The sequence below is a fragment of the Cydia splendana genome, chromosome 21 (assembly GCF_910591565.1).
Source record: "Cydia splendana chromosome 21, ilCydSple1.2, whole genome shotgun sequence".
Classification (NCBI taxonomy): domain Eukaryota; kingdom Metazoa; phylum Arthropoda; class Insecta; order Lepidoptera; family Tortricidae; genus Cydia; species Cydia splendana.
Window position 1 is genome coordinate 4,858,303 of NC_085980.1, and position 22,132 is coordinate 4,880,434.

Here is a 22,132-nt window from a genome sequence, read left to right on the forward strand (position 1 = left end):
CACTACATGACTACAGTATTACCACTTTTTAATTTCTACTCTTTTTTGTCAGACTGTATTTAATAACGCTCGACTATCGGAAAAAAAATAAACGCTATAGTAGAAATAGTAGAAACTGTAAACTTTAGTGTTGCAACACTGAACTCTGCAGTAGCAATTTGTTGTATTTCTGAGCGCCATTGCTTTTTACCGATGTAATGTTGAAATGATTTTAATCTGTTTTCATCTGCAAATCTGTGTGATGTTTTAGCAAAACATTGAAGTGATTGTGTACTAAAACTATCGAACTTCTTAAGTTTTTGTGCTGGGCTTTGTCATGGCCGGTAAGTGGTGACTTTTAGCGCCCGCTACTCAAGGGCGAAATCGGAATCGAGAATCGCAATAAGTCGAAGATGTTTTATCGTTCAAACTCCGACGGTAAATGCAATGTTCTTGTAATTGGTGTGATCTTTGTATTTAGTGTTTTGATAACAGTGTCCATAGCATAGTGGGAGTGTTTGGTTATTTTGTCGTAACTTACAAAGCCGATCGTTTTTAACCTTTACTTAAAACATTTCGCTGTTACACTGGAGTTTTAAGCACGGGGAAGGTTCTCGCAACGGTCATTACGGTATATTTTACGTTATTAAAGTCATATTTTTGTGTAAAACTCTGTAAATGATACTTGTTTGCAATGTAACAGATGACTGAAATAATTGTTGATTGTGAAGGTCAGAGAAGCGTTTGACGTCGATCACATACAATTCATTAACATGTAAGGCTTATAATAAACTTATTTAAACCTTCTAAACACGAGATAAACGCTTCAATCGATACATATTTGTCTGAGACACAGTATAGCTAAGATATTTTTCATATTGTGGCCAGATGTTGGTGTTAGGTAACATACAATGAAGATTGCCTTGGTTCACTGGTCTCCCTACATGTGTTTGCAATCTTTTTGCTCAGTTTAATGGAGGTAAACACATACCGCACATATTGTTTTCTTAAAATTCTAGGGTAATCTTTAAAAATACCTTCATTTTACATCTACCCTTTCTGTAAACCTTATATGCAGTGAATGTAGACTCTTCATACTGTCTTTCCCTCGCATTTTTGAGTAATAATGTTTGATAGATTTTTCACATTCAGAGCATGCTTTTGCAGTATAACATTTGTTGTGTGAACTAATTTATACAAATTTAAAAAAGGAATGTGTTAAGATTTGATTGTTTATAAATTGGTAAGTTAAATGTGGATAAGGGGCTGTCCATAAATTACGTCATCGATTTTTGACAATTTTGGACCCCCCCCCCCCTAAAATCATCCAAAAATCATGCTTCGAATGACCCCGTTTCCTCCTACGTTGTTCTACCGTCATCCGATGTCCAGACCCCCCCCCCCCTAATTTGAAATGACGTAATTTATGAATAGCCCCTAAGTTGTTTAAAAACTGATAGTACAAAGTCAATGACCTCACACAATACAATTCATCTCATCTCATAATTTGTAAATGTGATTTTTACAAGATGGTTTCTGCTACTTGTTCTGCATAAAATACCTTGTATTTATTTTAATGGTCTTCTTACCAATATGAATATTAAAAATTGTCAAAATTGTACTTACTATTACAACTTTAATTAGAAAGCCAAAATTAACCACTTGGTTATAAATATGAAAATCATGTATGAAGTTTTAGTGAATCTTTATTTTCCGAATATCATGGACAATTGATTATGATGATGATGTTTTCCCTCATTAGAGACCGGGCTTGCAGGAAAATTCTCCATTTGTTTCAATTGAGTGGCTACTTCCAGCTCTTTTCAACCGAGATCAGTTAAGCTAGCCTCCTTTTAAACTGTTGCCTCTCATTTACACTTATTTACAGTAGACAAATATTTCTTTCAAGATCCTCCAGGATTTTGAAAGAATTAGTTAAATAGTGAGATTATTGAGTGTCCACACCTTGGAGCCCTAAATTCAACAAACAGATAAATAAATTCCATTAGTATGAGGAAATTAAACACAAGCCTTGGAACCGGTTTTTCCTTCATATAAAAAATACCGGTATTATTACGTTCTTCTTCATTCTTTGGTTTATTATTTCTTTTTGAATGGGACAATCTAGTAATACGAAGTTGTTACCTAAATACATGATTCAGTCCTAGGTAAAGAGCATAAAATAATTAAAAATATTGCGCTATTTTGGGATTTAAAAAAAAACCCTTTCTGAGCTCTGATTAAATTTAATATGTATACAAATACTCTTTTTTTGCACACCATAGAAGAAAATAATAGAGAAAGAAAACAGCAACACAAGTAGAGGTAAAAAACAGGTGGTCTTATCACTAAAATGCTCTTATTGATCTTCCAGACAACCTTTAGGTAGCGGAAATTAATTTTACACATATCAGTAGGTGTTGCAAATGCAATGAAAGAAACTTATCACAAAACATACAATATACCATGCCATACCATGTTGTTACTGTCATATGTCCTTTATACGACTGTTATCTGAGCCTGTGCATCATAATTTAGATTGATGCCATGTCATATAATGAACTGCAATCAATTGTATGCACTAAACGCATAGTTGTGCAGTCTCTGTGTAGTATTCATGCAATACAACATCTATGATCGTTCCCAGATATATAATATAGTATGTGTTGTATGTTGCCATTGCTATACATTCAATACAACAATGAAACGAAGTATTTAGAACACTTTTGTATGGTAGAATGAAGTAAGTAGGGTTGATCTTAAGAATTAAATGTCTATGGTGAAAGATTTCTGTTGCCATTTTGCAATTTTATCTGAAATCCGATACAATAACATGAGATAGGCAATTATCAAGGCCCATTGATATTCAAACTGTTAGGGTGTCCGCTAGCTGCGTCCGCGCCAGGAGGTAATTGAGACCACATTAAAAATTTGTCTGCAGAAACATAAAAATCAGACTTAGGGGCAGTTGCACTAACCACATTTGACAGACTGATCAACGTCACTTAGCAGTGAACAATAAAAATTCCCATACAATAAAATTTAACGAACGTTTTAACGGTGACAGGCGGTTTGGTGCAACTGGCACTTAATTGATTGACAAGTACTTTCATTAACGGACCAATGATTACAAATTGTCACTTAACACTAACAGACACTACATCTACATTTATTCCACGTATAAACAAGGACATGGATCTTTACATTCCTAATGTGTAGACAGCACTTGGTCCAGTGCCAAATTGTTTGTTTCCTGAGACCTATGTGTTATAACAAATTGAGCTTTGATTTACTGGTTGATGGATTACTAATTAGATTTCTGAGCATCACCAAAGATTAATTTCAATTTCAAAGCCTTTTATTATTGAACATACACTTAATAATATTTAATACAATGTTTATTTATTTATTTATGTGTTTGCAACAACCGTCGGCTCGACGTGTCCTTTTGACACAAAGGCCTCCTCCATTGCATTCCATGCCTCTCTGTCTCTGGCTAGTCGTGTCCATAGTGGACCAGCAGTTTTTTTTAAATCAGGTCTCCAAACTTTTTTACCTGAGGGCCATATTGCGCCTCAGAAACTTTCGCACGGGCCACCGTCGGCGCCTGGGGCGCGTCGCGGGCCGGATTTTGGAGAACCCTGCTTTAAATCATCTGACCATCTTTTGTATTGTTTGCCTCTTTTTCTTTTTGTGTTGTAGCGTGGGGTCCACTCAGTACTGACATACTGATGTTTGACCACTTCTGCTTTTCCCTTAGCATGTGGCCCGCCCACTTCCACCAAAGATTAATAAAAGAATACAAATACAAAATTCTTTATTTTTGTAAGTTACACGATAAATGTAAGCTAAGGGATGGAGCCTCCCTGTAAGCAAAAATAGCTTTTGTTGGGAGCCTCCGCTCTTCCTTAGGTAAAAAATAATAATTTAATTGTTGTTTAAAATCTATTTTGAAATTCAAAAATGCGTATGTTAGTCTGATTTGTCTTCAAACTTTCTAAAGTTTTTCTTTTCTAGCTTGTGAGGCTGTCCTACCACAAAAGGCAAAGAAGAATTCTAGATATGCTTTTATTAAATGATAATAATTTAAAAATGTGCAGTTGTAAAACCTTAAACTATTTTGCCATGACCTGAGGAAAGTAACAAATGCTCATAAAATCTCATGTTTCTGACATAAACATGAGAATACCTAACTAGAATAACCTGACATCAGACACTATTAAACACCTTGTTAAGGCACTTAGTCACAATACGTACCTAGGTCAATCAACCAAGTCTGCTAATAATAATACAAAGCATATTTTGTACCATTAATAATATTGTTAGGAGGTATGCCAGTTTAGACCTTACAATGTCTTGTAATAAACCAGTTCTTAAAATATCTTAGTTCAAATAACAATGCTCAAAGTAAAAGATTACAATTCTATTAAAATACATAAGACAATGGTATTATTGCAACTTGTTTCAAACATGTAAAACATGTTTATTTTCACAAAGTCAGTTGTTACCAGATTTTCACTGAATAACTAAAACTAAGGTAATTTTTTTTATCTATATATGTGAAAATTTAATTAATGTGACAGTTTGATCAAAACCTCTACTTACTTCAGTGCCTACTCATAAAATGTTGCTACCACTATGTTACCTACTATTTATATGAGTGTACTTATCTGATCCACTTAGCATAATATATCTAAAGTAGGTATACATATGTTGTAGAAAGACTTTGAAAAACGTACCATCTTCTGTAGGTCCTGAAATTATTGTACAAATTTGGACCTTATCTTCTTACAACAAGGTACACTCTTTCATATGCAGTGTACAATCCATAGCCCATTATTCCTGTTCAGGGCCTGTAACTGGAAATCCTGCTTGTCTATTAACCAACATCACAAAAGAGGTGTTATGTTTCCTATTCATCTCTTAAAGTATTCTATTACAGTAGGAACAGGTTAGACATCTTTGTAAGGCATTTGTTGTTTAAGTGTGTTTGAGACCTCACTTCTTGTCTGTTAAAAAAATGAATTAAGTAAGAATTAATTAACTTTAACGCTGGTGTTAATTCAAGATGTACTATTAAAAATTTAGGATTTTCATATGGTTCTCTTTACAAGTTGAAATGCTCAAAAAGAAAGAAGTGCCATGGTTTTCGAATCATCGGATTCGGATAAATGATAACTTTGCGAATTGGCAGAACCCTTCCTGCAGACTCCATTGGAACACAGTGTGTGATTGTATGTTTCATTTTAACCTCGTAAGACCCACCATATAAAGCTTTCAAATTTAATTTGAACCTTATTCTATAAGTAAATTAGAATGAATTTGGTTAGTTTTAAAAAGCAATGAAACAAAAGAAATGCTACTTTATTTGGTTCATGAAAGGTTCAAAATTAGATTGCACGAATATGTACATTGTAATGTACATTAGTCTCAGGAGGTTAATTATAGTGGTAGAGCGATTGTATATAAAGAATTATTTCTCTTATGAACCCAACAATGATTTCTTAGTTTTATGTTTAGTAGTAGTAATTGTATGATCTATTTTAATTTCGGCCTTTTTAACCATTCTACAATAGCAATAAAATCTATGGCTCCCAAATTAAAGTTTTCAACTACAGTATAAGTGTATGATAGTTTTTTTTTTTATCATACTACAATACATAGTACTAATTTTATTGATGAAGAAATCACTGTTGGAATGAATCCTTTTGGTATTTGAACAAAATACTTGTAAATATTTTGAGAAATGTGTTTCTATAGTATAGTGGCATAAATTTTAACTAACTTGCTAATTTTAATTTTAATGTTAATAAGTGGTGTGGTTTTGTTAAATTTTACCCTTAGCTTAACTTAGCTTCCACCTTTTTAGAGTACATTGCATTTACGAATAATTTTAATAAATTCCTTTATTATTTAAATCAATTTACAGCAGCTTGGTATAAAAATATAAGGTTCACTTAGAAAAATTCCATTAAATACCAGCTTTTGTGAATTGATTTAACTTGTTATACCAATGTGTAATAACAGACTTATTTTTATGAAGTATTTTTTGATACTTAATCTCTGTATTTAGTACTAATCCTTTCCTCTTTGGGATGCAAATGATCTTGATGCTTGATATATTTTTCTATCCAATAGTTATAGATATAATAGAAGAAGTGTGAATAGATATAGGTGACATATCAAAATTCTGATTCTTATCTACAACAAACAATTCCTGAATAACAATCCTTATCTTTGTCATCATGGGGGCAATAAAAATAAATTAGTCCTCCTCACTCGTGACTTACTGATTCACCACAATTAAATTGCAAGATTTGCAGGAATGCAAATTGACTCAAGTCTAAAAATAACAAGGGATACTGATGTTTATTAATTTTCATTATCATGTAACAATTTTATCAATTTTAGAAACCCATAAAAATAGATCATCTATCTAAGAACCATTGTAGGTGTATCAAAAAGCCTTTAAAGATAAACATACTCAAATCAGTCCATCCGTTTGATAGCTATGATGCTACAGGCAGTCATACAAATGTTATACTTACAAGTTACAACAGTCTTTTTGTATTAAGTTTAAAAATAAGATTGATCTCCTTGTTAAAAACTTGCAATTAAAAAAATACCCCATGGAGCTTTATAGTATTATCACTACACCTTATAAGACAAGTCCCCACCGCGTCTTTCTGTTTGTATGTTCGCGATAAACTCAAAAACTACTGAACGGATTTTCATGCGGTTTTCACCTATCAATAGAGTGGTTCTTGAGGAAGGTTTAGGTGTATAATCTGTAGGTAAACTGTGGGAAGCCGGGGCGGGTCGCTAGTATACCATAAGGTCCATAAGCAATGATAATGCGTAACATAAGTAAATAACATAACTTATGTATATTCTAACATCAAGATAAAAGGTCACTGTGTATCAACCAATCAATTATACTGAAATGAACTAAAGTCCATTTCAATTGCTGTTTGCTGATAATTATCATTCAATTGCATTTATCTCATGTAACTAGATACCTTCTCTATTATAGCCAGTTCATGAGAAATATATTTTTTGTAATTGTGGGTGTCAGACTTAAATTTTGAGAAAACTTTTTTGCAAACAAAAACATATTTTTTTAAACATTCTGGGCACATGAATTTAGCCAAAGGAAGGCAATGATTTTCTTATTTGCCAGAGCAATTATTTAATTCAATCTGTCAGCAACTCTTAATAGAATAACACATCTTCTGCACGCCAAACTTAAGATCAAGATTCAGTCTATTCTTACCTTTTTAGTACCTGTGAAAAAATCTTTAAATAGATTTCACTGTGTAAAATGTTAATAAAGGACCATTTTCTAAGCATCTGCATATCAGTCGCGCCACTCGCGCCTTGGTAACCGGCATAGTGGTACCTTTTGCTGGTTATCTTATCGCACAGAAAAAGTACCTAAAGATGACAGTTAGTTATTGTAGATGAGCTGTTGGAAACCGAGAAAAGTTACAGATTAAAATCTGTTAGTCTGTGCGGAAAGAGAAGAGTCGTGGAATATATGGAAACCAATACATTCTACTACTCTTTCCGCACAGACTCTAACACCAAAAATAGCAGAAGTTTTATTTTTTCGTACAACCGAACAGACCAGTGGTGGGCAAACTTTCTTCATGGGGGGGCAGAAATTTAGGAAATTTAAGTGGAGGGCCAGAATTGTAGCCAAAATTTATTTTGATTTGTGATAATCGTGGGCCAATGCCATATACTTAGCCCATATTTTAATTATTTCATACGACCGGCGGCGGGCCGGATAAAATCCATTCGCGGGCCGCAGATGGCCCGCGGGCCGTACTTTGCCCACCACTGGAACAGACAGTTTTTCGTTAATCTGATTGCAATTACACAGTCACAGAGGTTTTATGCTCTTAGATCCCCTAGCGTAGTAAAAAGAGGCAGGCCTATAGCCCAGGGGAAATAACAAGGAACCATTGGGTTCGACTATTTGCTTCTCTATTGCTCGAATATACGAGAGCGATAAAGAGATAAATATGCTATTTTCGCGGTAGCACCCTCCTTTAAAACTTGAATGCATTTTAACACGTGTTATGTTTTCAGGCAATGGTGGGGAGACGACATGGTGTTTCAGCCAGGTGAAAGGCACGCTCGAAGACGACGTCACAGAGGCCGACCTCATCTCCTGCGTGGAGTTCAACCACGATGGCGAGTTGCTCGCCACTGGCGACAAGGGAGGCCGAGTCGTCATATTCCAGGTTAGACTTGTTTGAGTCAGGTGACGTCACAGAGGCCGACCTCATCTCCTGCGTGGAGTTCAACCACGATGGCGAGTTGCTCGCCACTGGCGACAAGGGAGGCCGAGTCGTCATATTCCAGGTTAGACTTGTTTGAGTCAGGTGACGTCACAGAGGCCGACCTCATCTCCTGCGTGGAGTTCAACCACGATGGCGAGTTGCTCCCCACTGGCGACAACGGAGGCCGAGTCGTCATATTCCAGGTTAGACTTGTTTGAGTCAGGTGACGTCACAGAGGCCGACCTCATCTCCTGCGTGGAGTTCAACCACGATGGCGAGCTGCTCGCCACTGGCGACAAGGGAGGCCGTGTCGTCATATTCCAGGTATTTATCTTATTTTGAACTACAACTGAAGCAGCGAAGATCCTCCTTTCTGACTGTGTCTGAGCGAAGTAGATATGCAAAAACACCAGCACAGAATAAATAATAGTACTACCGTACAGAAAGGAAACTTCCTATAAAACCGAAGTTTGACAGCGGTTCAGGGTCTAATCATGCTGTCCCTTTCTAATGTATGGCACTATCCCTTAGGGCTGTTGTCAAAATTCAAGCCATTATCTTATCTGTGGTCGTGCACACAAAGGGTCGTCGAGTTGTGTCAACCCTAATAATCGCACTGAGCAATGCCGAGCCGAACGGAGCCGAGTTTGCCCGAAGGGAGGAGTTTCGCACGCCTGACATGAGAGTTCTTGCCCTACGATGGTCTTCCCATACAACACTATTATATACCGGTCTTCTCCACATTTACCTTCCTTACAATTATTCTGTATGTTACATTGTCTGGTGTTTGCTTACTTCTCTTATCTTTCAACTTGGCCGTGTTGAACTAGTAAGAAACGTCTAAAATCTTATCAGTCCTTATCTGAACCTGAACTGACATCACACATACATTCGTCACCTGTAGGTATTTATCACATTACCGCAAACGTTATTTACGACAAATCCATGTTAATCGTAACAAGCTTTACGCGATCAATATCTTTTTACGACGTTTCACTGGTTAATGTGTAATAAAGTCGACAAATGAACGTACGAGCATCTAAGATGTGTATTTTATGGCACGTCTGTATTAAAGGCAAACGCTTGGTAACTGGAATTCAAAAAGGATCTTACAATTCTTATTCTAGCATGTTATCCAGCTAAAATAGTCCTTGGAATAATTAATTCCAGCGTAGTCTAAATAGTATTAATGGTTATCTATGCTGAAGTAAATAGTGTTAGACCGAGACCTGTCTGTAACGATTTTGATAGCACACGCTGTGCAAGTGTTTATACGCCATAGAAGATTGACGTTTAAAATAACACTGGCACTGCGTGTGCTATCAAAATCATTGCAGACTTATCTCGGTCTGACTCTAGATGTACACGAATCTTAACAATTTAGTTATCAAGAAATTTGTGAACTGATTTACCTCTCATAGTACCAAATCATGAAATATCTTATCTAAAGAGAATATCTATCTCCAGATAAAAAAAAATACAAAAGTATCCTCCTCTAAAAAACAACTCAACAACTCTTCTTGATTGCCACACCCTAAACTTAGCTTTGTTCTATAATACTTTCTCATCCGACAAATAAATTATAAAATTGATAAATACTCGTCCCTAAAGGTTACAATACCCAATCTTTGTCTTGTCACTAGATAAACACGAAGCGTATATTACTGAGCCCCAGATTTTGCAGACGACACTTCGACTGACATACCCTAAGCTCACCTGTAATCCTTCGTTTTGTCGCAGATCAATGACACCGACGACCCAGTAACGCGAATTAGCATTCACCACGCGCGCTATAAACGTTTTATTGTTAATTCCGATTTTATCTGCGTTTTCAATCCGTTTCAAAGGCGCCGGTTTAACATCATTTGATTCTTTTGTTTACATCCATTGTTTATAAAGAGTATAAAGACCAGACATTGCAAAACGTATCACAATTCCCTGATAAGAAGCCCTTTTAAGTGGGGTCTTGATTGTTATCTTATTGCGTTTTATGTCAGTCGCACTTGGTTTAATTGGTTGTTTGCATACTTACAATCCGCTCCTGTTTCACGAAGAGGTAGGCGACATCTTGGATATCTTTCTTTCAACCCTGACATTTCTTTAATATTATTTACTTTTTATTGTATTTCTCATATGTACTTACTCGTTTGTTCTAACAGTTGACAACAACTCTATTTTTAGGGTTCCGTACCCAAAGGGTAAAACGGGACCCTATTACTTCCGTCACCAGGCTGTATCTCACGAACCGTGATAGCTAGACAGTTGAAATTTTCACAGATGATGTATTTCTGTTGCCGCTATAACAACAAATACTAAAAACAGAATAAAATAAAGTTTTAAGTGCGGCTCCCATACAACAAACGTGATATTTGACCGAAGTTAAGCAACGTCGGACGGGGTCAGTACCTACTTGGATGGGTGACCGTTTTTTTTTACCGTTTTTTGCGTTATGGTACGGAACCCTTCGTGCGCGAGTCCGACTCGCACTTGCCCGGTTTTTTTTATATCTGACTAGACAAAAATGTTTCTTTTCAGCGTCCGCTTTAATATTCTAAATAAAATGTGTGGAATAGAAGCTAAATCCCATGCTACACAATTGTTACAATCGTAGATCGTACCCGATGTCTCCGACAAGGTGACTTTAATGGGGGTCAGTCAACCAAGGCGTTTATAACTACAGACAAAATATTTAGACATGTGAGTGAAAAGGTCACCTTAACTAAAAGACTGCTTGAATACCGTGTAGGTTTAAAGTAGCACATGCATAAGTCTTAAATTATTGATCAATAAAAATATCCGTAATCCCCCCATTAGGCCTAGTACGGGAGCGGCGCGACTCTACACTACACATCCCTCTCTAATTAAAACCTACACTGAGAAAAAGACGGGTAGTCTATCTCGGGAGCGAGCTACTCTCGCGTCGCTCCTGTTCTAAGCCTACATATATCCATAAGTTTCCGAAAAACTATGCTAATTGAAGAAGCACATTCCCACCATTTAGACACAACACAAAACTATGTGACTGGTTTTGAAAAATATTAATCAGAAGAGACCCATATTGATTGCCGTACTATTTTTGTTTCAGAGGGACCCAGCATCAAAACAGTGCGTACCCAAGAAGGGCGAGTACAACGTGTACTCAACATTCCAGTCGCACGAGCCAGAGTTCGACTACCTCAAGTCGCTGGAGATCGAGGAGAAGATCAACAAGATCCGGTGGCTCAAGCGCAAGAACCAGGCTCATTTCCTGCTATCCACTAACGACAAGACTATTAAACTATGGAAGGTGAGGAAACTAGTTTCTTTCCCAAGATTTGCTTTTGTCCAATAAACTCTTTGACCGCCAAAGATGTCAAATAACGCGCGCGGCTATAGCACAATATCAACCTTCGTGCATTCCCACAAGGTTTACGATGACGCGCCGCTCGCGATAGGCGTGGCGTTCAATGGGTTAAATTAAATATAAAGACCCTTAAAATGCGACATATAAAACCATTAGTAAACCGGAATGCAACGAGATGAGATACGATTAATTAATGCTTTTATATGGGAATCCTGGTCACGGCACCATATTGTAACGACCTTCCCAGTTTTCTTTTTCTTCACTAAATGTTAAACCTCTCCTTACTTATTACCTTTAATTAGCTATAAGATTAAATAATGGTTTTAAGTTGATGAGATTCTTTATTTGATTAAGCATATTGCCAAAATTTGCAACATTTTGTTTTATCAAGATTTATTTCCAGCTTAAGAACTGTAAAATTTACTGTTTTCACAATTTCTTGTCTTAAAAATGTTGAAGTCTCTAACAGTCCCCTGTAAGTCTAGAAGAATTCCGAGCTTAATTTTTAGAACGGTTAACTCCTCCGTGGAAATTAAGGGAGAGGCCTGCCCAGCAGTGGGACAATCAAATAGGCTAGTAAAAAAAACTCCTTCGATCCTTAAGAATTTCCGACCGCAAAGTCGCTAAAAACTAGTTTACGACAGTCTTATGTTTTGCTGTGGAAATTCCAATCTCTGTTATAGACCTTACTGTGGAACTGTAGATTTGTGTTAGATTGTACCATGAAATATTTACTTATTCCTGTATATTTCAGGTATCGGAGCGCGACAAGCGCGTGACGGGATACAACACGCGAGAGGAGAGCGGGCGCGCGCGGGACCCGTCACGCATCACGCAGCTCCGCGTGCCCACGTGGCGCCCCGCGGAACCCATGGTCGAGGCGTCCTCCCGGTAAAATAACTTATAAGCCGCGATATCACAAAGATCAGATAAAGCACGTGTATTTTGTTGATTGTCGGAAAATCTGTATTTTTTTTTTCGGTTTTACCATGTCTTTATCGAGCGATAATCACCGCCATTGTAAATGAACCGTGTCAAAGAGACTGCAACTAAAATCGCAAATTTGAGGATTTAAGATTTGCTCAAGTATGCTAAGGCACAACCGGCTTGTGTATTGTATAGTAAAGCAACTCTCGGATTATTGCGAATATCTGATAGCAATGAACTTAACATACCCTTTTAGATGTCTCATTGCAATGTTTAGGATTGGTCAGTTTAATTTCGACGATAGTATACGTTATATAATTGTACCTAATTGGGGTTGAGGACATTTTATTGAACGAATAACAAGGTTGTTACTAACTGCTACGCAAATCTGATCATTCCAAATAAAAGATATAAAGAAGGGGTATTCCTATCTCAATTGTGGTTATCAATTTTTTTATGACTTATATTTAATAACATTCCAAGTGCCGATAACAATTGGCATGAATATTTCATTAATTTTATATCGGTCTTATCTACAAAACAAACGCGGCAAACTTGATTTGTATATAGGCATATTTTGTTATCTTAATGCACGAATTAAGTCATCTGTATGACGTCAATTGTATATTTAGGTTTTTGTTGCGTTGGTGTCATGTAATCATACGTATGATGTATTATGTAAACGTATGCATCTATATCGTTTATAAGCGTCATAATGTAAGCAGGGAATATGATATGCAGAAGTGACATTACGGTTCAAAATTGCATCTAAAACAGAGTTTAGGTGACCAGCGTTATATAGTCTCCAGGATATCTGCAATAACTATTGTAGGTTTTAGCAAAAACTTACTTTCGTCATGTCCCTATTTCTTCTTTAGCGAGCGTTAGCAAAGGTCTCCTTTTCATAATAGGTAAAAATGCATTCGTATGTTGGGCTGTTCTATACGGGACGCATTTCTTAATTGATTCTCATAAAATTTGGTGAACAGTTTCTTCAATTACAGATATAGATTTTTTGTCGATTCAGTTTATGGAAATTCGCACAAAAAATTAGTGACCTCTCGCGTTCAGACGATTTACCTAGAAACTAATGAACGCTGTAAACTTAATATATCCCTTTTTTGCATTACAGGCGGATATTCGCGAACGCGCACACCTACCACATAAACTCGATCTCGCTCAACTCTGACCAGGAGACGTATCTGTCCGCGGACGACCTGCGCATCAACCTGTGGCACCTGGAGATCACGGACCAGAGCTTCAATATTGTGGACATCAAGCCTGCCAATATGGAGGAGCTTACAGAGGTAGGAGACTATACAATTTCTATTGAAGAGGAAACACACGGGGTCATGTATATTTCAGGATGGCCAAGCCAGAGTCACTATATTATAAGAGGTTTTTTTAAACTGTGGTACCTGGAGGTCACTGACCAGAGAATACACGGGCGGAGCCTGCCAATATGGAGGGGCTTACAGAGGTAGGAGACTATACAATTTCTATGGACGATTGAAACACGAGGACACGTACCTTTCAAGATGGCCAAGTCTGAATCGGTTGATAAGATTTCCTTCAAAGAATTTAGTCCGGCAAACACAACTCGGCAATAAGTAAGAACCTGCGATCATATATAACCATGGATACCGCCTTTAGGAACATTACCGTTCAAATTCTCGGGCCAAATTAGCACACATACAAAATTACGCCTACATTCAAATAAGACGACGCGTTTACAGAGCCTGTAATCAAAGCTGGTAAACAAAATAAGAGTCATCTTTATTACACTAATGGTACATAGCTAAGTGTAGATGAAATGCATATAATGTCAATAACTACCAATCAACGACATTAATCCGCTAATAACCTTCTTGCTGTACGTACTGGCCGCTGAGAGTTCGCGGTTCATATTTGATTAGAATATGACTTGGACAGGGATAGGTTTATGCCATACAGTGAAGAACCAGTCAAATAATTCACGTATAATAATTTAATGCAGATTAAAAGATAACTAGTTAAAATGTTGTTATGACATGACAGACTAACTCAACATAAGTAAATATATCATTGTTGTATAAATTTATTCCGCTATAATAAGTATTTTGTATGTTTTATTAGAAATCTGCATGGCAGTGCGAAGTCACGTTCAGGTATAGTGATGGGTAGGACATCAATTTAAAATGAGTTTGTATGAGTACCTCATTTTCTAAAATGAGGTGTTACAATGTCTTACTTCAAATGAGGTGAGGTACTAGCATATTTTCAGCGTCGACTATTCTATTAATCCAACGGGCCAATGGTGATAAAAATATTTAATGTATATACATATTTATGTATTCATCACTTCCTTTATAAATAAATAAATAATAATAATTAAGGAGTGCAATTCTGGAGGTTAAGAATATAACTTATAGGAGAAAGATCCCACATAGTAACTTAATTTGCTGCTTTTATGAAACTTGTTCTAATTTAGCTCTTTTTTATTGTTAGATTGTTTAGTCCTCCTCCTTGCTACTTGATATAATTTTAAGTATAATAATCACTAGCAAGAGCGACCCGCTCTGGCTTCGCACGGGTTAGCAAATTATACATACACCTAAACCTTCCTGAAGAATCAATCATAGGTGAAAACCGCATGAAAATCCGTCCAGTCGTTTTTGAGTTTATCGCGAACATACAAACAAACACACATACAGACAGACGCGGCGGGGGACTTTGTTTCATAATATGTAGTGATATATTTCATAAGTCTTGTACCTATTAACCATAAAACTACCACATTTTTAACAAACTAAGGAGAACAAATTCAATATTTTCACAAGTCATTATTATAGAGGGTAGGTCGCAAGTCGTAGAGGTACAAAGTCCAAATGAAAAATTTAGGTCTTCACCGGCTTGTGTCACCGTAGGAGTGCCCCAAGGCTCAGCCCTGGGAAATGTTCTCTTCCTAATTTTTGTCAACGACTTGCCTAGAGCTGTCACAGAAGGCCAAATAATACAATTTGCCGATGACACAAGTGTCGTGGTGACTGGCAAGACATACATTGAACTTGAGTTTAAGCTAAATCTAGTCATTGAACAGTTGCAAGCTTGGTTTAACTCAAACGGTCTCAAATTGAACACTGAGAAAACAAAATGCATCCTCTTGAGTGGTCGCACCGTCAACTACCCACAACTGACTTTGTGTGGAGACATCCAGGTTGTTAGGCTCGTAAGGTTCTTGGGTTTCCAACTTGATAACACGCTTTCATGGAAGCCTCACGTCGAGCTAGTATGCAACAAGTTGGCTACCTCTATATATGCACTGCGTGAGCTTAGCAGACTGGTGTCGCCAAAAACACTCCTGCAGGTGTATTATGCCTATATACATTCCATTATATCCTACGGCGTTATCCTTTGGGGTAACTCATCGGATAGTAAAAGAGTGCTAATTTTACAAAAAAAAGCTCTTCGTATCGTAGCGGGTGTTCCCAGAAATACGTCTTGCCGAGATTTGTTTAAATCAAAAAGAATATTAACTGTATGCTCGATGTATATACATGATACAGTGATGAATGTGAAGCGAAACTTGAAAACATTCAAACGAGCCGATGAAGTCCACAATTATAACACACGAAACGCTCATCGCCTCACGAATATTCGTAAAAGGCTGGCCCTATGTACAAAAGATCCAAGGGTGATGGGACCATCCCTTTATGAAAAGTTACCTAAACGTGTGAAAGACATAGCCAGTGTGTCGGAATTTCAGTCCCAACTAAAGCAAATACTGCTAGGAAATACAATATATTGTATGGACGAATTCATGAGACCTTAAACTATGTATTGTTTGTTAGAATATCCCGTATTTAATAATGTACTTTTGACGATCATAATATTAATTCTTATATATTAACATAATAATTTATAATGCAATGTAATATTATGAAATAAATAAATATCATATCATATCAAATATCATATATAGAAGTGACAAACTTACCACCTCAGATAATTTAACAGTAATATCATCAATATGATATTAAACAAAGCACCATTCGCGCCGGCCGCCGCCGGCTACATTTACATTTCATTTTTTCATGCAAAAGGCACCAAGGAAGATCCGCGGGTAAATTTAATGGCGAAAACGATGTCCATATTTTGTTATTTTGGTATAATTATAAGAATTATCACTAGGTATTAGGTATTAGAGAACTAAAATTAGCTACAACGACGTACGAACAAAATAAATATAAATATGTCAAAATCATAATTTGCCAGTCCGAAGTGGTTTACAAATAATGTTAATAAAAAGTATTGCAAATTCAAATCGTTATAATTTACATCTACATGTTTATTTTACCTATGCAAATTATACTTACTTTTTATTTAATAAACTTGAAACTTATTGAAATGATCATATATTGTGTACGCTACAGTAATTTATTTCAATAATATTTTAGTCACTAAAGGATTACTGTTTCTAAGCAAGCTTCGTAAATGCCTGTCTGGTATACAGAGTGCGTACCGCGATCCATGTTCGTCATGTTGCCTCCCTGTCACACTTACGTACGAATTTACAAGTGCAACAGAGAAGCAACACGTCGAACTTCCTTTTGGTGACTGATTCCTCGCGCCATTTTGCCAAAGGCTTAAGATGTATGAAAGCTTGCAGCGCTTACGCTTGTTGTCTTTCGTGTTTAATTTTTAACGTATTTTCGGTGGTGACGCGAGGCGATATTGAAGTACGGCGCGTGTCTGTCTCACTCCCTCTTTGGGTATTTCTAATTCATTGTTTCATTTTGAAAGGATTTTTGAGGTGTTCATGTCACAGAGAGGCAGTGAGTGGTACAAACTCAACGCATTTCTCGGTGGACCTTTTGTCGTTGCAATAAGGTTTGTAGTTCGGCAGTTGACAGTGTGGGCCATTACTCGTTTCTTCATTTGAGACATTTTGAGTTTTGAATGTCGGCGAGCAGGCGAGCACCTCGAGCCATCCAGGGACTCTTTTGCAAGTTGTGAGGAGTGTATGAGTTTTTGAGGTTCGCGAGTGAATTTGAAAGTATAAGAGTTTTTTAAAATTTGAAGTGTGTGAATGATTTGTGTGGCAAGAGGTGTTTGTGATGCGCGCGAGTAAATGAGTAAAATGAATAGAGGAGTGAAGTAAGACATTTTTGCGGTATGAAGTACTGCGACAAATTAACAAAATGAGTGGTACAAATGAGGTGCCTCGCGAGTGAGCGACTCAACACTATTCAGGTATAGTCTGTCCGTTTTTCTAAGATCAAGTACGCCATAGTAAATGCATGGCGAACTTGATCTTAGAAATCGGACTGGCTATACAGTCTGCAAAATTTACATGGGTACACGAATCGGGTCAAAAATATTTGAACAGGCGGAGTCACAATAAATCCCCACTTTCAGTTCAGAATATTGTATATGTATATAGCTGGTCAAGCAAGTTTGTCAGTAGAAAAAGGTGCAAAATTAAAACTTTGTATAGGACCACAGCCGTTCGCGCGCTTACATTTTCTAAATTTGCCGCTCTTCTAATATTTTAAACTTTCGCATTTTGAACACATATTAACTCACATTATACGAAACGAAACTGATTTACGTCGGTAAATCAAGGTAATTGAGTGTAATTCGCGTTAGACCCGTCTATAATGTGAGTTAATATGTTTGCCGCTCTTTTCTACTGACGGAAATGGCTTGAGAGAGAACCTACATATATGTGACAGTAGAGGGTGGATTCAAATGATCAACATTTTCAGATAATGTGTGTATTTGTTAAATTAATTCAGTGAAAGCATGATAGGAAAAATGTATCTACATATAGGAGACCGGGTATGATTATCTCACGGGTTATATCTCATGAATAGAACATATTCTAGATATCTTGCCAGGCATCCACTCAATTTCATGTCTCTCTAATTGGACAGCTTTTTTCCATAGTTCTCTGCGAATAGCATCTTGTGGGAATCTGAATGGAAAGTAATGTAAAATGACAATACCAAATTTGATTATTAATTTGAAATAACTAGGTAGTTTTTTTATAGCTCCATCTCATGAAATAAAAAAGGAAAATACAAATCTGTAAGAAGGAATTTATTACTACATTTATAATTATATAGAAAATACCTAAACCAAACACAAGTTAATAAAATAGTCTACTTCATTTAGCATAACACCATCCCTATTATCCTCGCAATTTAAAAAGTCGTATGTTGTTATGAAAGTCGTATGCAGTTGTTACGTTTTAGCTTAGCACGGTAGTATTGAAAACAAATCGTCATGTTTTTTACAAATTCTACTGAAGTTATCTGTTTACTACAAGTGAAAAGTGATTCCACTGATGGTATGAACTAAAATAACTTCTGCACCACTTCACGACACATGAATATATTTTTAATTACAAAAAAACGTTGTTTTTATAAATCAATTTAGCCATTTGTCACTGACTGTCATCTCGGTGGTACTGAAATTGCCAATCGAGCAGTTTGTAAGTACCGCCTATCGCGGGGTAGTTTGCGTTGGGTCATAATTGAGCGGACAGAATACTTCCATGTATAGCATTTCGCTGGTAAGAACAAAAAACTATACTCATCCCTCTCTTTTGGTTGCTAGTACTAACGTAAGACATAGATAATATGATTCTCTCTGTCTAATGTCTATGTTTGAAATGAGACAGTCCTGGGCCAAACTATACATGACACAAAATGTAACAACTCCTCCCGAGTCGTTCTAGCAGTCTTTCTGTGGGGTCATTTTTTTCAGCTTCTATATCTATGGAGTATAAATCCTAAAGTGCAGAGGGAGTGATTTTAAATGGTTATTATGTTTTTTTTTTTAGGTGATCACCGCGGCAGAGTTTCATCCGACTGAATGCAATCTCTTTGTATATTCTAGTAGTAAGGGTAAGTAATTAATTATCGAACATATATTTATAGTTACTAAGCTTTTCATCATCATCATCATCATCATAATTCTTAAGAGCCTGGCTCTTGTCGATGGAGTAATCGCCATTCCGTTCTTATCTCTGCCACTGTTTTGAGCTCTTGATACGTCACTACGTTGTTTTTCTCTTTGGCCTGGTCAATATACACACGTCTCGGTCTTCCTCTGCCTCTCTGTTTTTCTATTCTGCTTTCAATTATAGACTTTATGTAAGTATCGTGACGTATCAGGAGCCCCAACATGTTTCCCCTTCTGTTTTTAATTGTTCTCAGCAGAGATCTCTTTTCACCTACCAAATTTAATACTTCCGTGTTAGTTTTCCTCTCTTTCCAGCTTATATCTTCCATTTTTCTCCATGTCCACTAAGCTTTTATAAATCTAAAATATATCTATTATATTACTGATTACTGTGTGCAGGTACAATAAGGCTGTGCGATATGCGAGCCGCGGCGCTGTGCGACCGCCACGCCAAGCTCTTCGAGGAGCCGGAGGACCCACATGCGCGTTCCTTCTTCTCGGAGATCATCTCCTCCATCTCCGATGTCAAGCTCAGCAACTCGGGACGGTGAGTGTGATAAAGACTATTAAGTCTGGAGGGAAAAACAGTATTTATGATCGTATAAGAAAAATTGGCAGATTCATTTGAAATCAGTACTGTAGGAAATATGGTTGAATGCGGATACAGTCAGCAGCAGAAGTTGCTAAGCGGGCGAGGTGTTCGAAATGACCTTGACACGCTCTTATTCTCTTAACAATAAAGTCGTGTCAAGATCATTTTGAACACCTGGCCCGCTTAGCAACTTTTGCCGCTGACTGTACATGGAAGAATAAGAAAATAGAACTTCGACTATCACTTTTAGTTTCGTAAATAAATAAAATAAAAATTGACAAAAATTAATAAAATCCTGGTCACGGCACCAAATTGTAACTTCCCGTAATTTTTCTTCACTCCTTTTTTCCCTTATAAAAAATATATTTCTATTTGTTTCAGATATATGATGTCAAGAGATTATTTAGGTTTAAAAGTATGGGATCTTAGAATGGAAACAAAACCAGTAGAAACATATCCAGTAAGTACTTTTTTTTTACGTGAATTTATAAGTTTTATTTTGCTATTGATTTAGTTTGCTTAAGTTTTAAGACTTTATAAGGCAGAGGTAATATATTTCCCACCTGGTTTTGCACTTTCAAAGTAATAGGGTTCAATTTTGCATAATTTCTGGCACCCTTATGCCTTACAAGGGGTTAAATTAATTGGGTTGTCTTTTAATTTTAGGTGCACGAGTATTTGCGGTCGAAGCTCTGCTCGCTGTACGAGAACGACTGCATCTTTGACAAGTTCGAGTGCTGCTGGAGTGGAGACGACCAGCGGCTCATGACCGGCTCGTACAACGGCTTCTTTAGGTTAGTATTATATTTGTCTAGCGGTTTTCCGTGGCGTTTAGTTCACGCGAGGTTTTGTTTTATTCGTTTTGTGCGTGCTTCTGTGCTTCGGTTGCGTTGCGTCACCTTTCTTTTGGGAAGCTGAAAAACAACAACAAAATATCTTACGTCGTTTCTTTAGGTTCATTTAGACGGTGTGAGAACTCGCATGCGAGTTTCATTACATTGCGGTATTTGATTGGTCAGCTGAATTGGATGTTATACTTATAGTCCTCAATATAACTAAAATCGCATACAAGTTCGCGCGCCGTCTAAATCAGCCCTTGATTATAAATATTATGATGACTGTTCGCCCCTGCGCTTTCGTAGGCCGTTTATTTCCGATTTGAGTATCGTTGCCGCCTTCGACCGATGGTAATACACTCGGCGTCACGGAAATCGCACACCCACGGATTTTTGTTTCAAGCCGTTATAAACCTTATGTTGTTGAAGGTAAAGTATGAGTGTGTGGGATCATTTTAAAGAGAATTTAACCCTTCATTTAAAAACAATGCAATAGTTACTAAAGAGTAAAAAAAAGGCACCTTTTTTAATAAGAAATAAAAATCGTATATTCATGCAAAAAAATCAACAAATTAAAACACAATAAAATCAACAAATATCGGAATACAAATGCCTAAAACTAAACTTAAAACCTAGTGTTGCTTCCTCTGGCCTTAATGACTGCCTCCATGCGAGCCTTCATGGACCTCACGAGAGACACGACGTATTCTTGAGGAATAGCATCCCACTCTTCAATGACGGCATCTCGAAGCTGTTCCAGGGTCGCAGGTGCAGGATTACGTGACCGCACCTTCCGTTTTAGCTGATCCCAAAGGTGCTCTATGGGATTCAGGTCCGGACTCCTTGCTGGCCACTGCATGACGGTGATCCCAACCTGATCAAGGTAGTCCCGAACAATCAACGCTGTGTGGGAGCGGGCGTTATCCTGCATGAATGTGAATCCAGGACCGACAAATTCGGCGTATGGAACCACATGGTCCTCCAGGATCTCTGTGATGTACCGATGAGCAGTCATGGATCCCTGGCCTCGACCACCACCAGTGCGGGAAACACAAACGAGCTCGGTTTTGCCGGCGAGGGAAATGCCACCCCAGAACATGCAGGATCCTCCTCCGTATCCGACGGTTTCTTCAAGACAGGCCTGTGAATAACGTTCCCCTTGCCTCCTGTACACTTTTCTGCGCCTATCGTTGCAGAACAGGCACACCCTGGTCTCATC

The 22,132-nt window shown here is 37.2% G+C and overlaps 1 protein-coding gene across 6 annotated transcripts in view; it reads left to right on the forward strand.

The window, feature by feature from the left end:
- LOC134801266 (protein phosphatase PP2A 55 kDa regulatory subunit) overlaps window positions 1–22,132 on the forward strand; it is a 98,345-nt gene that overhangs the window by 70,619 nt on the left and 5,594 nt on the right. For 2 of the 6 annotated variants that reach the window (XM_063773796.1, XM_063773799.1), the window contains exons 1-9: window positions 143–417; window positions 8,074–8,228; window positions 11,353–11,553; window positions 12,365–12,501; window positions 13,670–13,844; window positions 19,364–19,427; window positions 19,885–20,032; window positions 20,459–20,537; window positions 20,744–20,871. In XM_063773796.1, the coding sequence (XP_063629866.1) occupies window positions 393–417; window positions 8,074–8,228; window positions 11,353–11,553; window positions 12,365–12,501; window positions 13,670–13,844; window positions 19,364–19,427; window positions 19,885–20,032; window positions 20,459–20,537; window positions 20,744–20,871 (1,112 nt within the window). In that variant the 5' untranslated portion in view covers window positions 143–392. Of the gene's footprint in view, window positions 1–142; window positions 418–4,996; window positions 5,214–8,073; window positions 8,229–11,352; window positions 11,554–12,364; window positions 12,502–13,669; window positions 13,845–19,363; window positions 19,428–19,884; window positions 20,033–20,458; window positions 20,538–20,743; window positions 20,872–22,132 lie in introns of those variants that run through there. The other 4 variants (XM_063773794.1, XM_063773798.1, XM_063773797.1 and 1 more) reach the window with 3 other exon arrangements.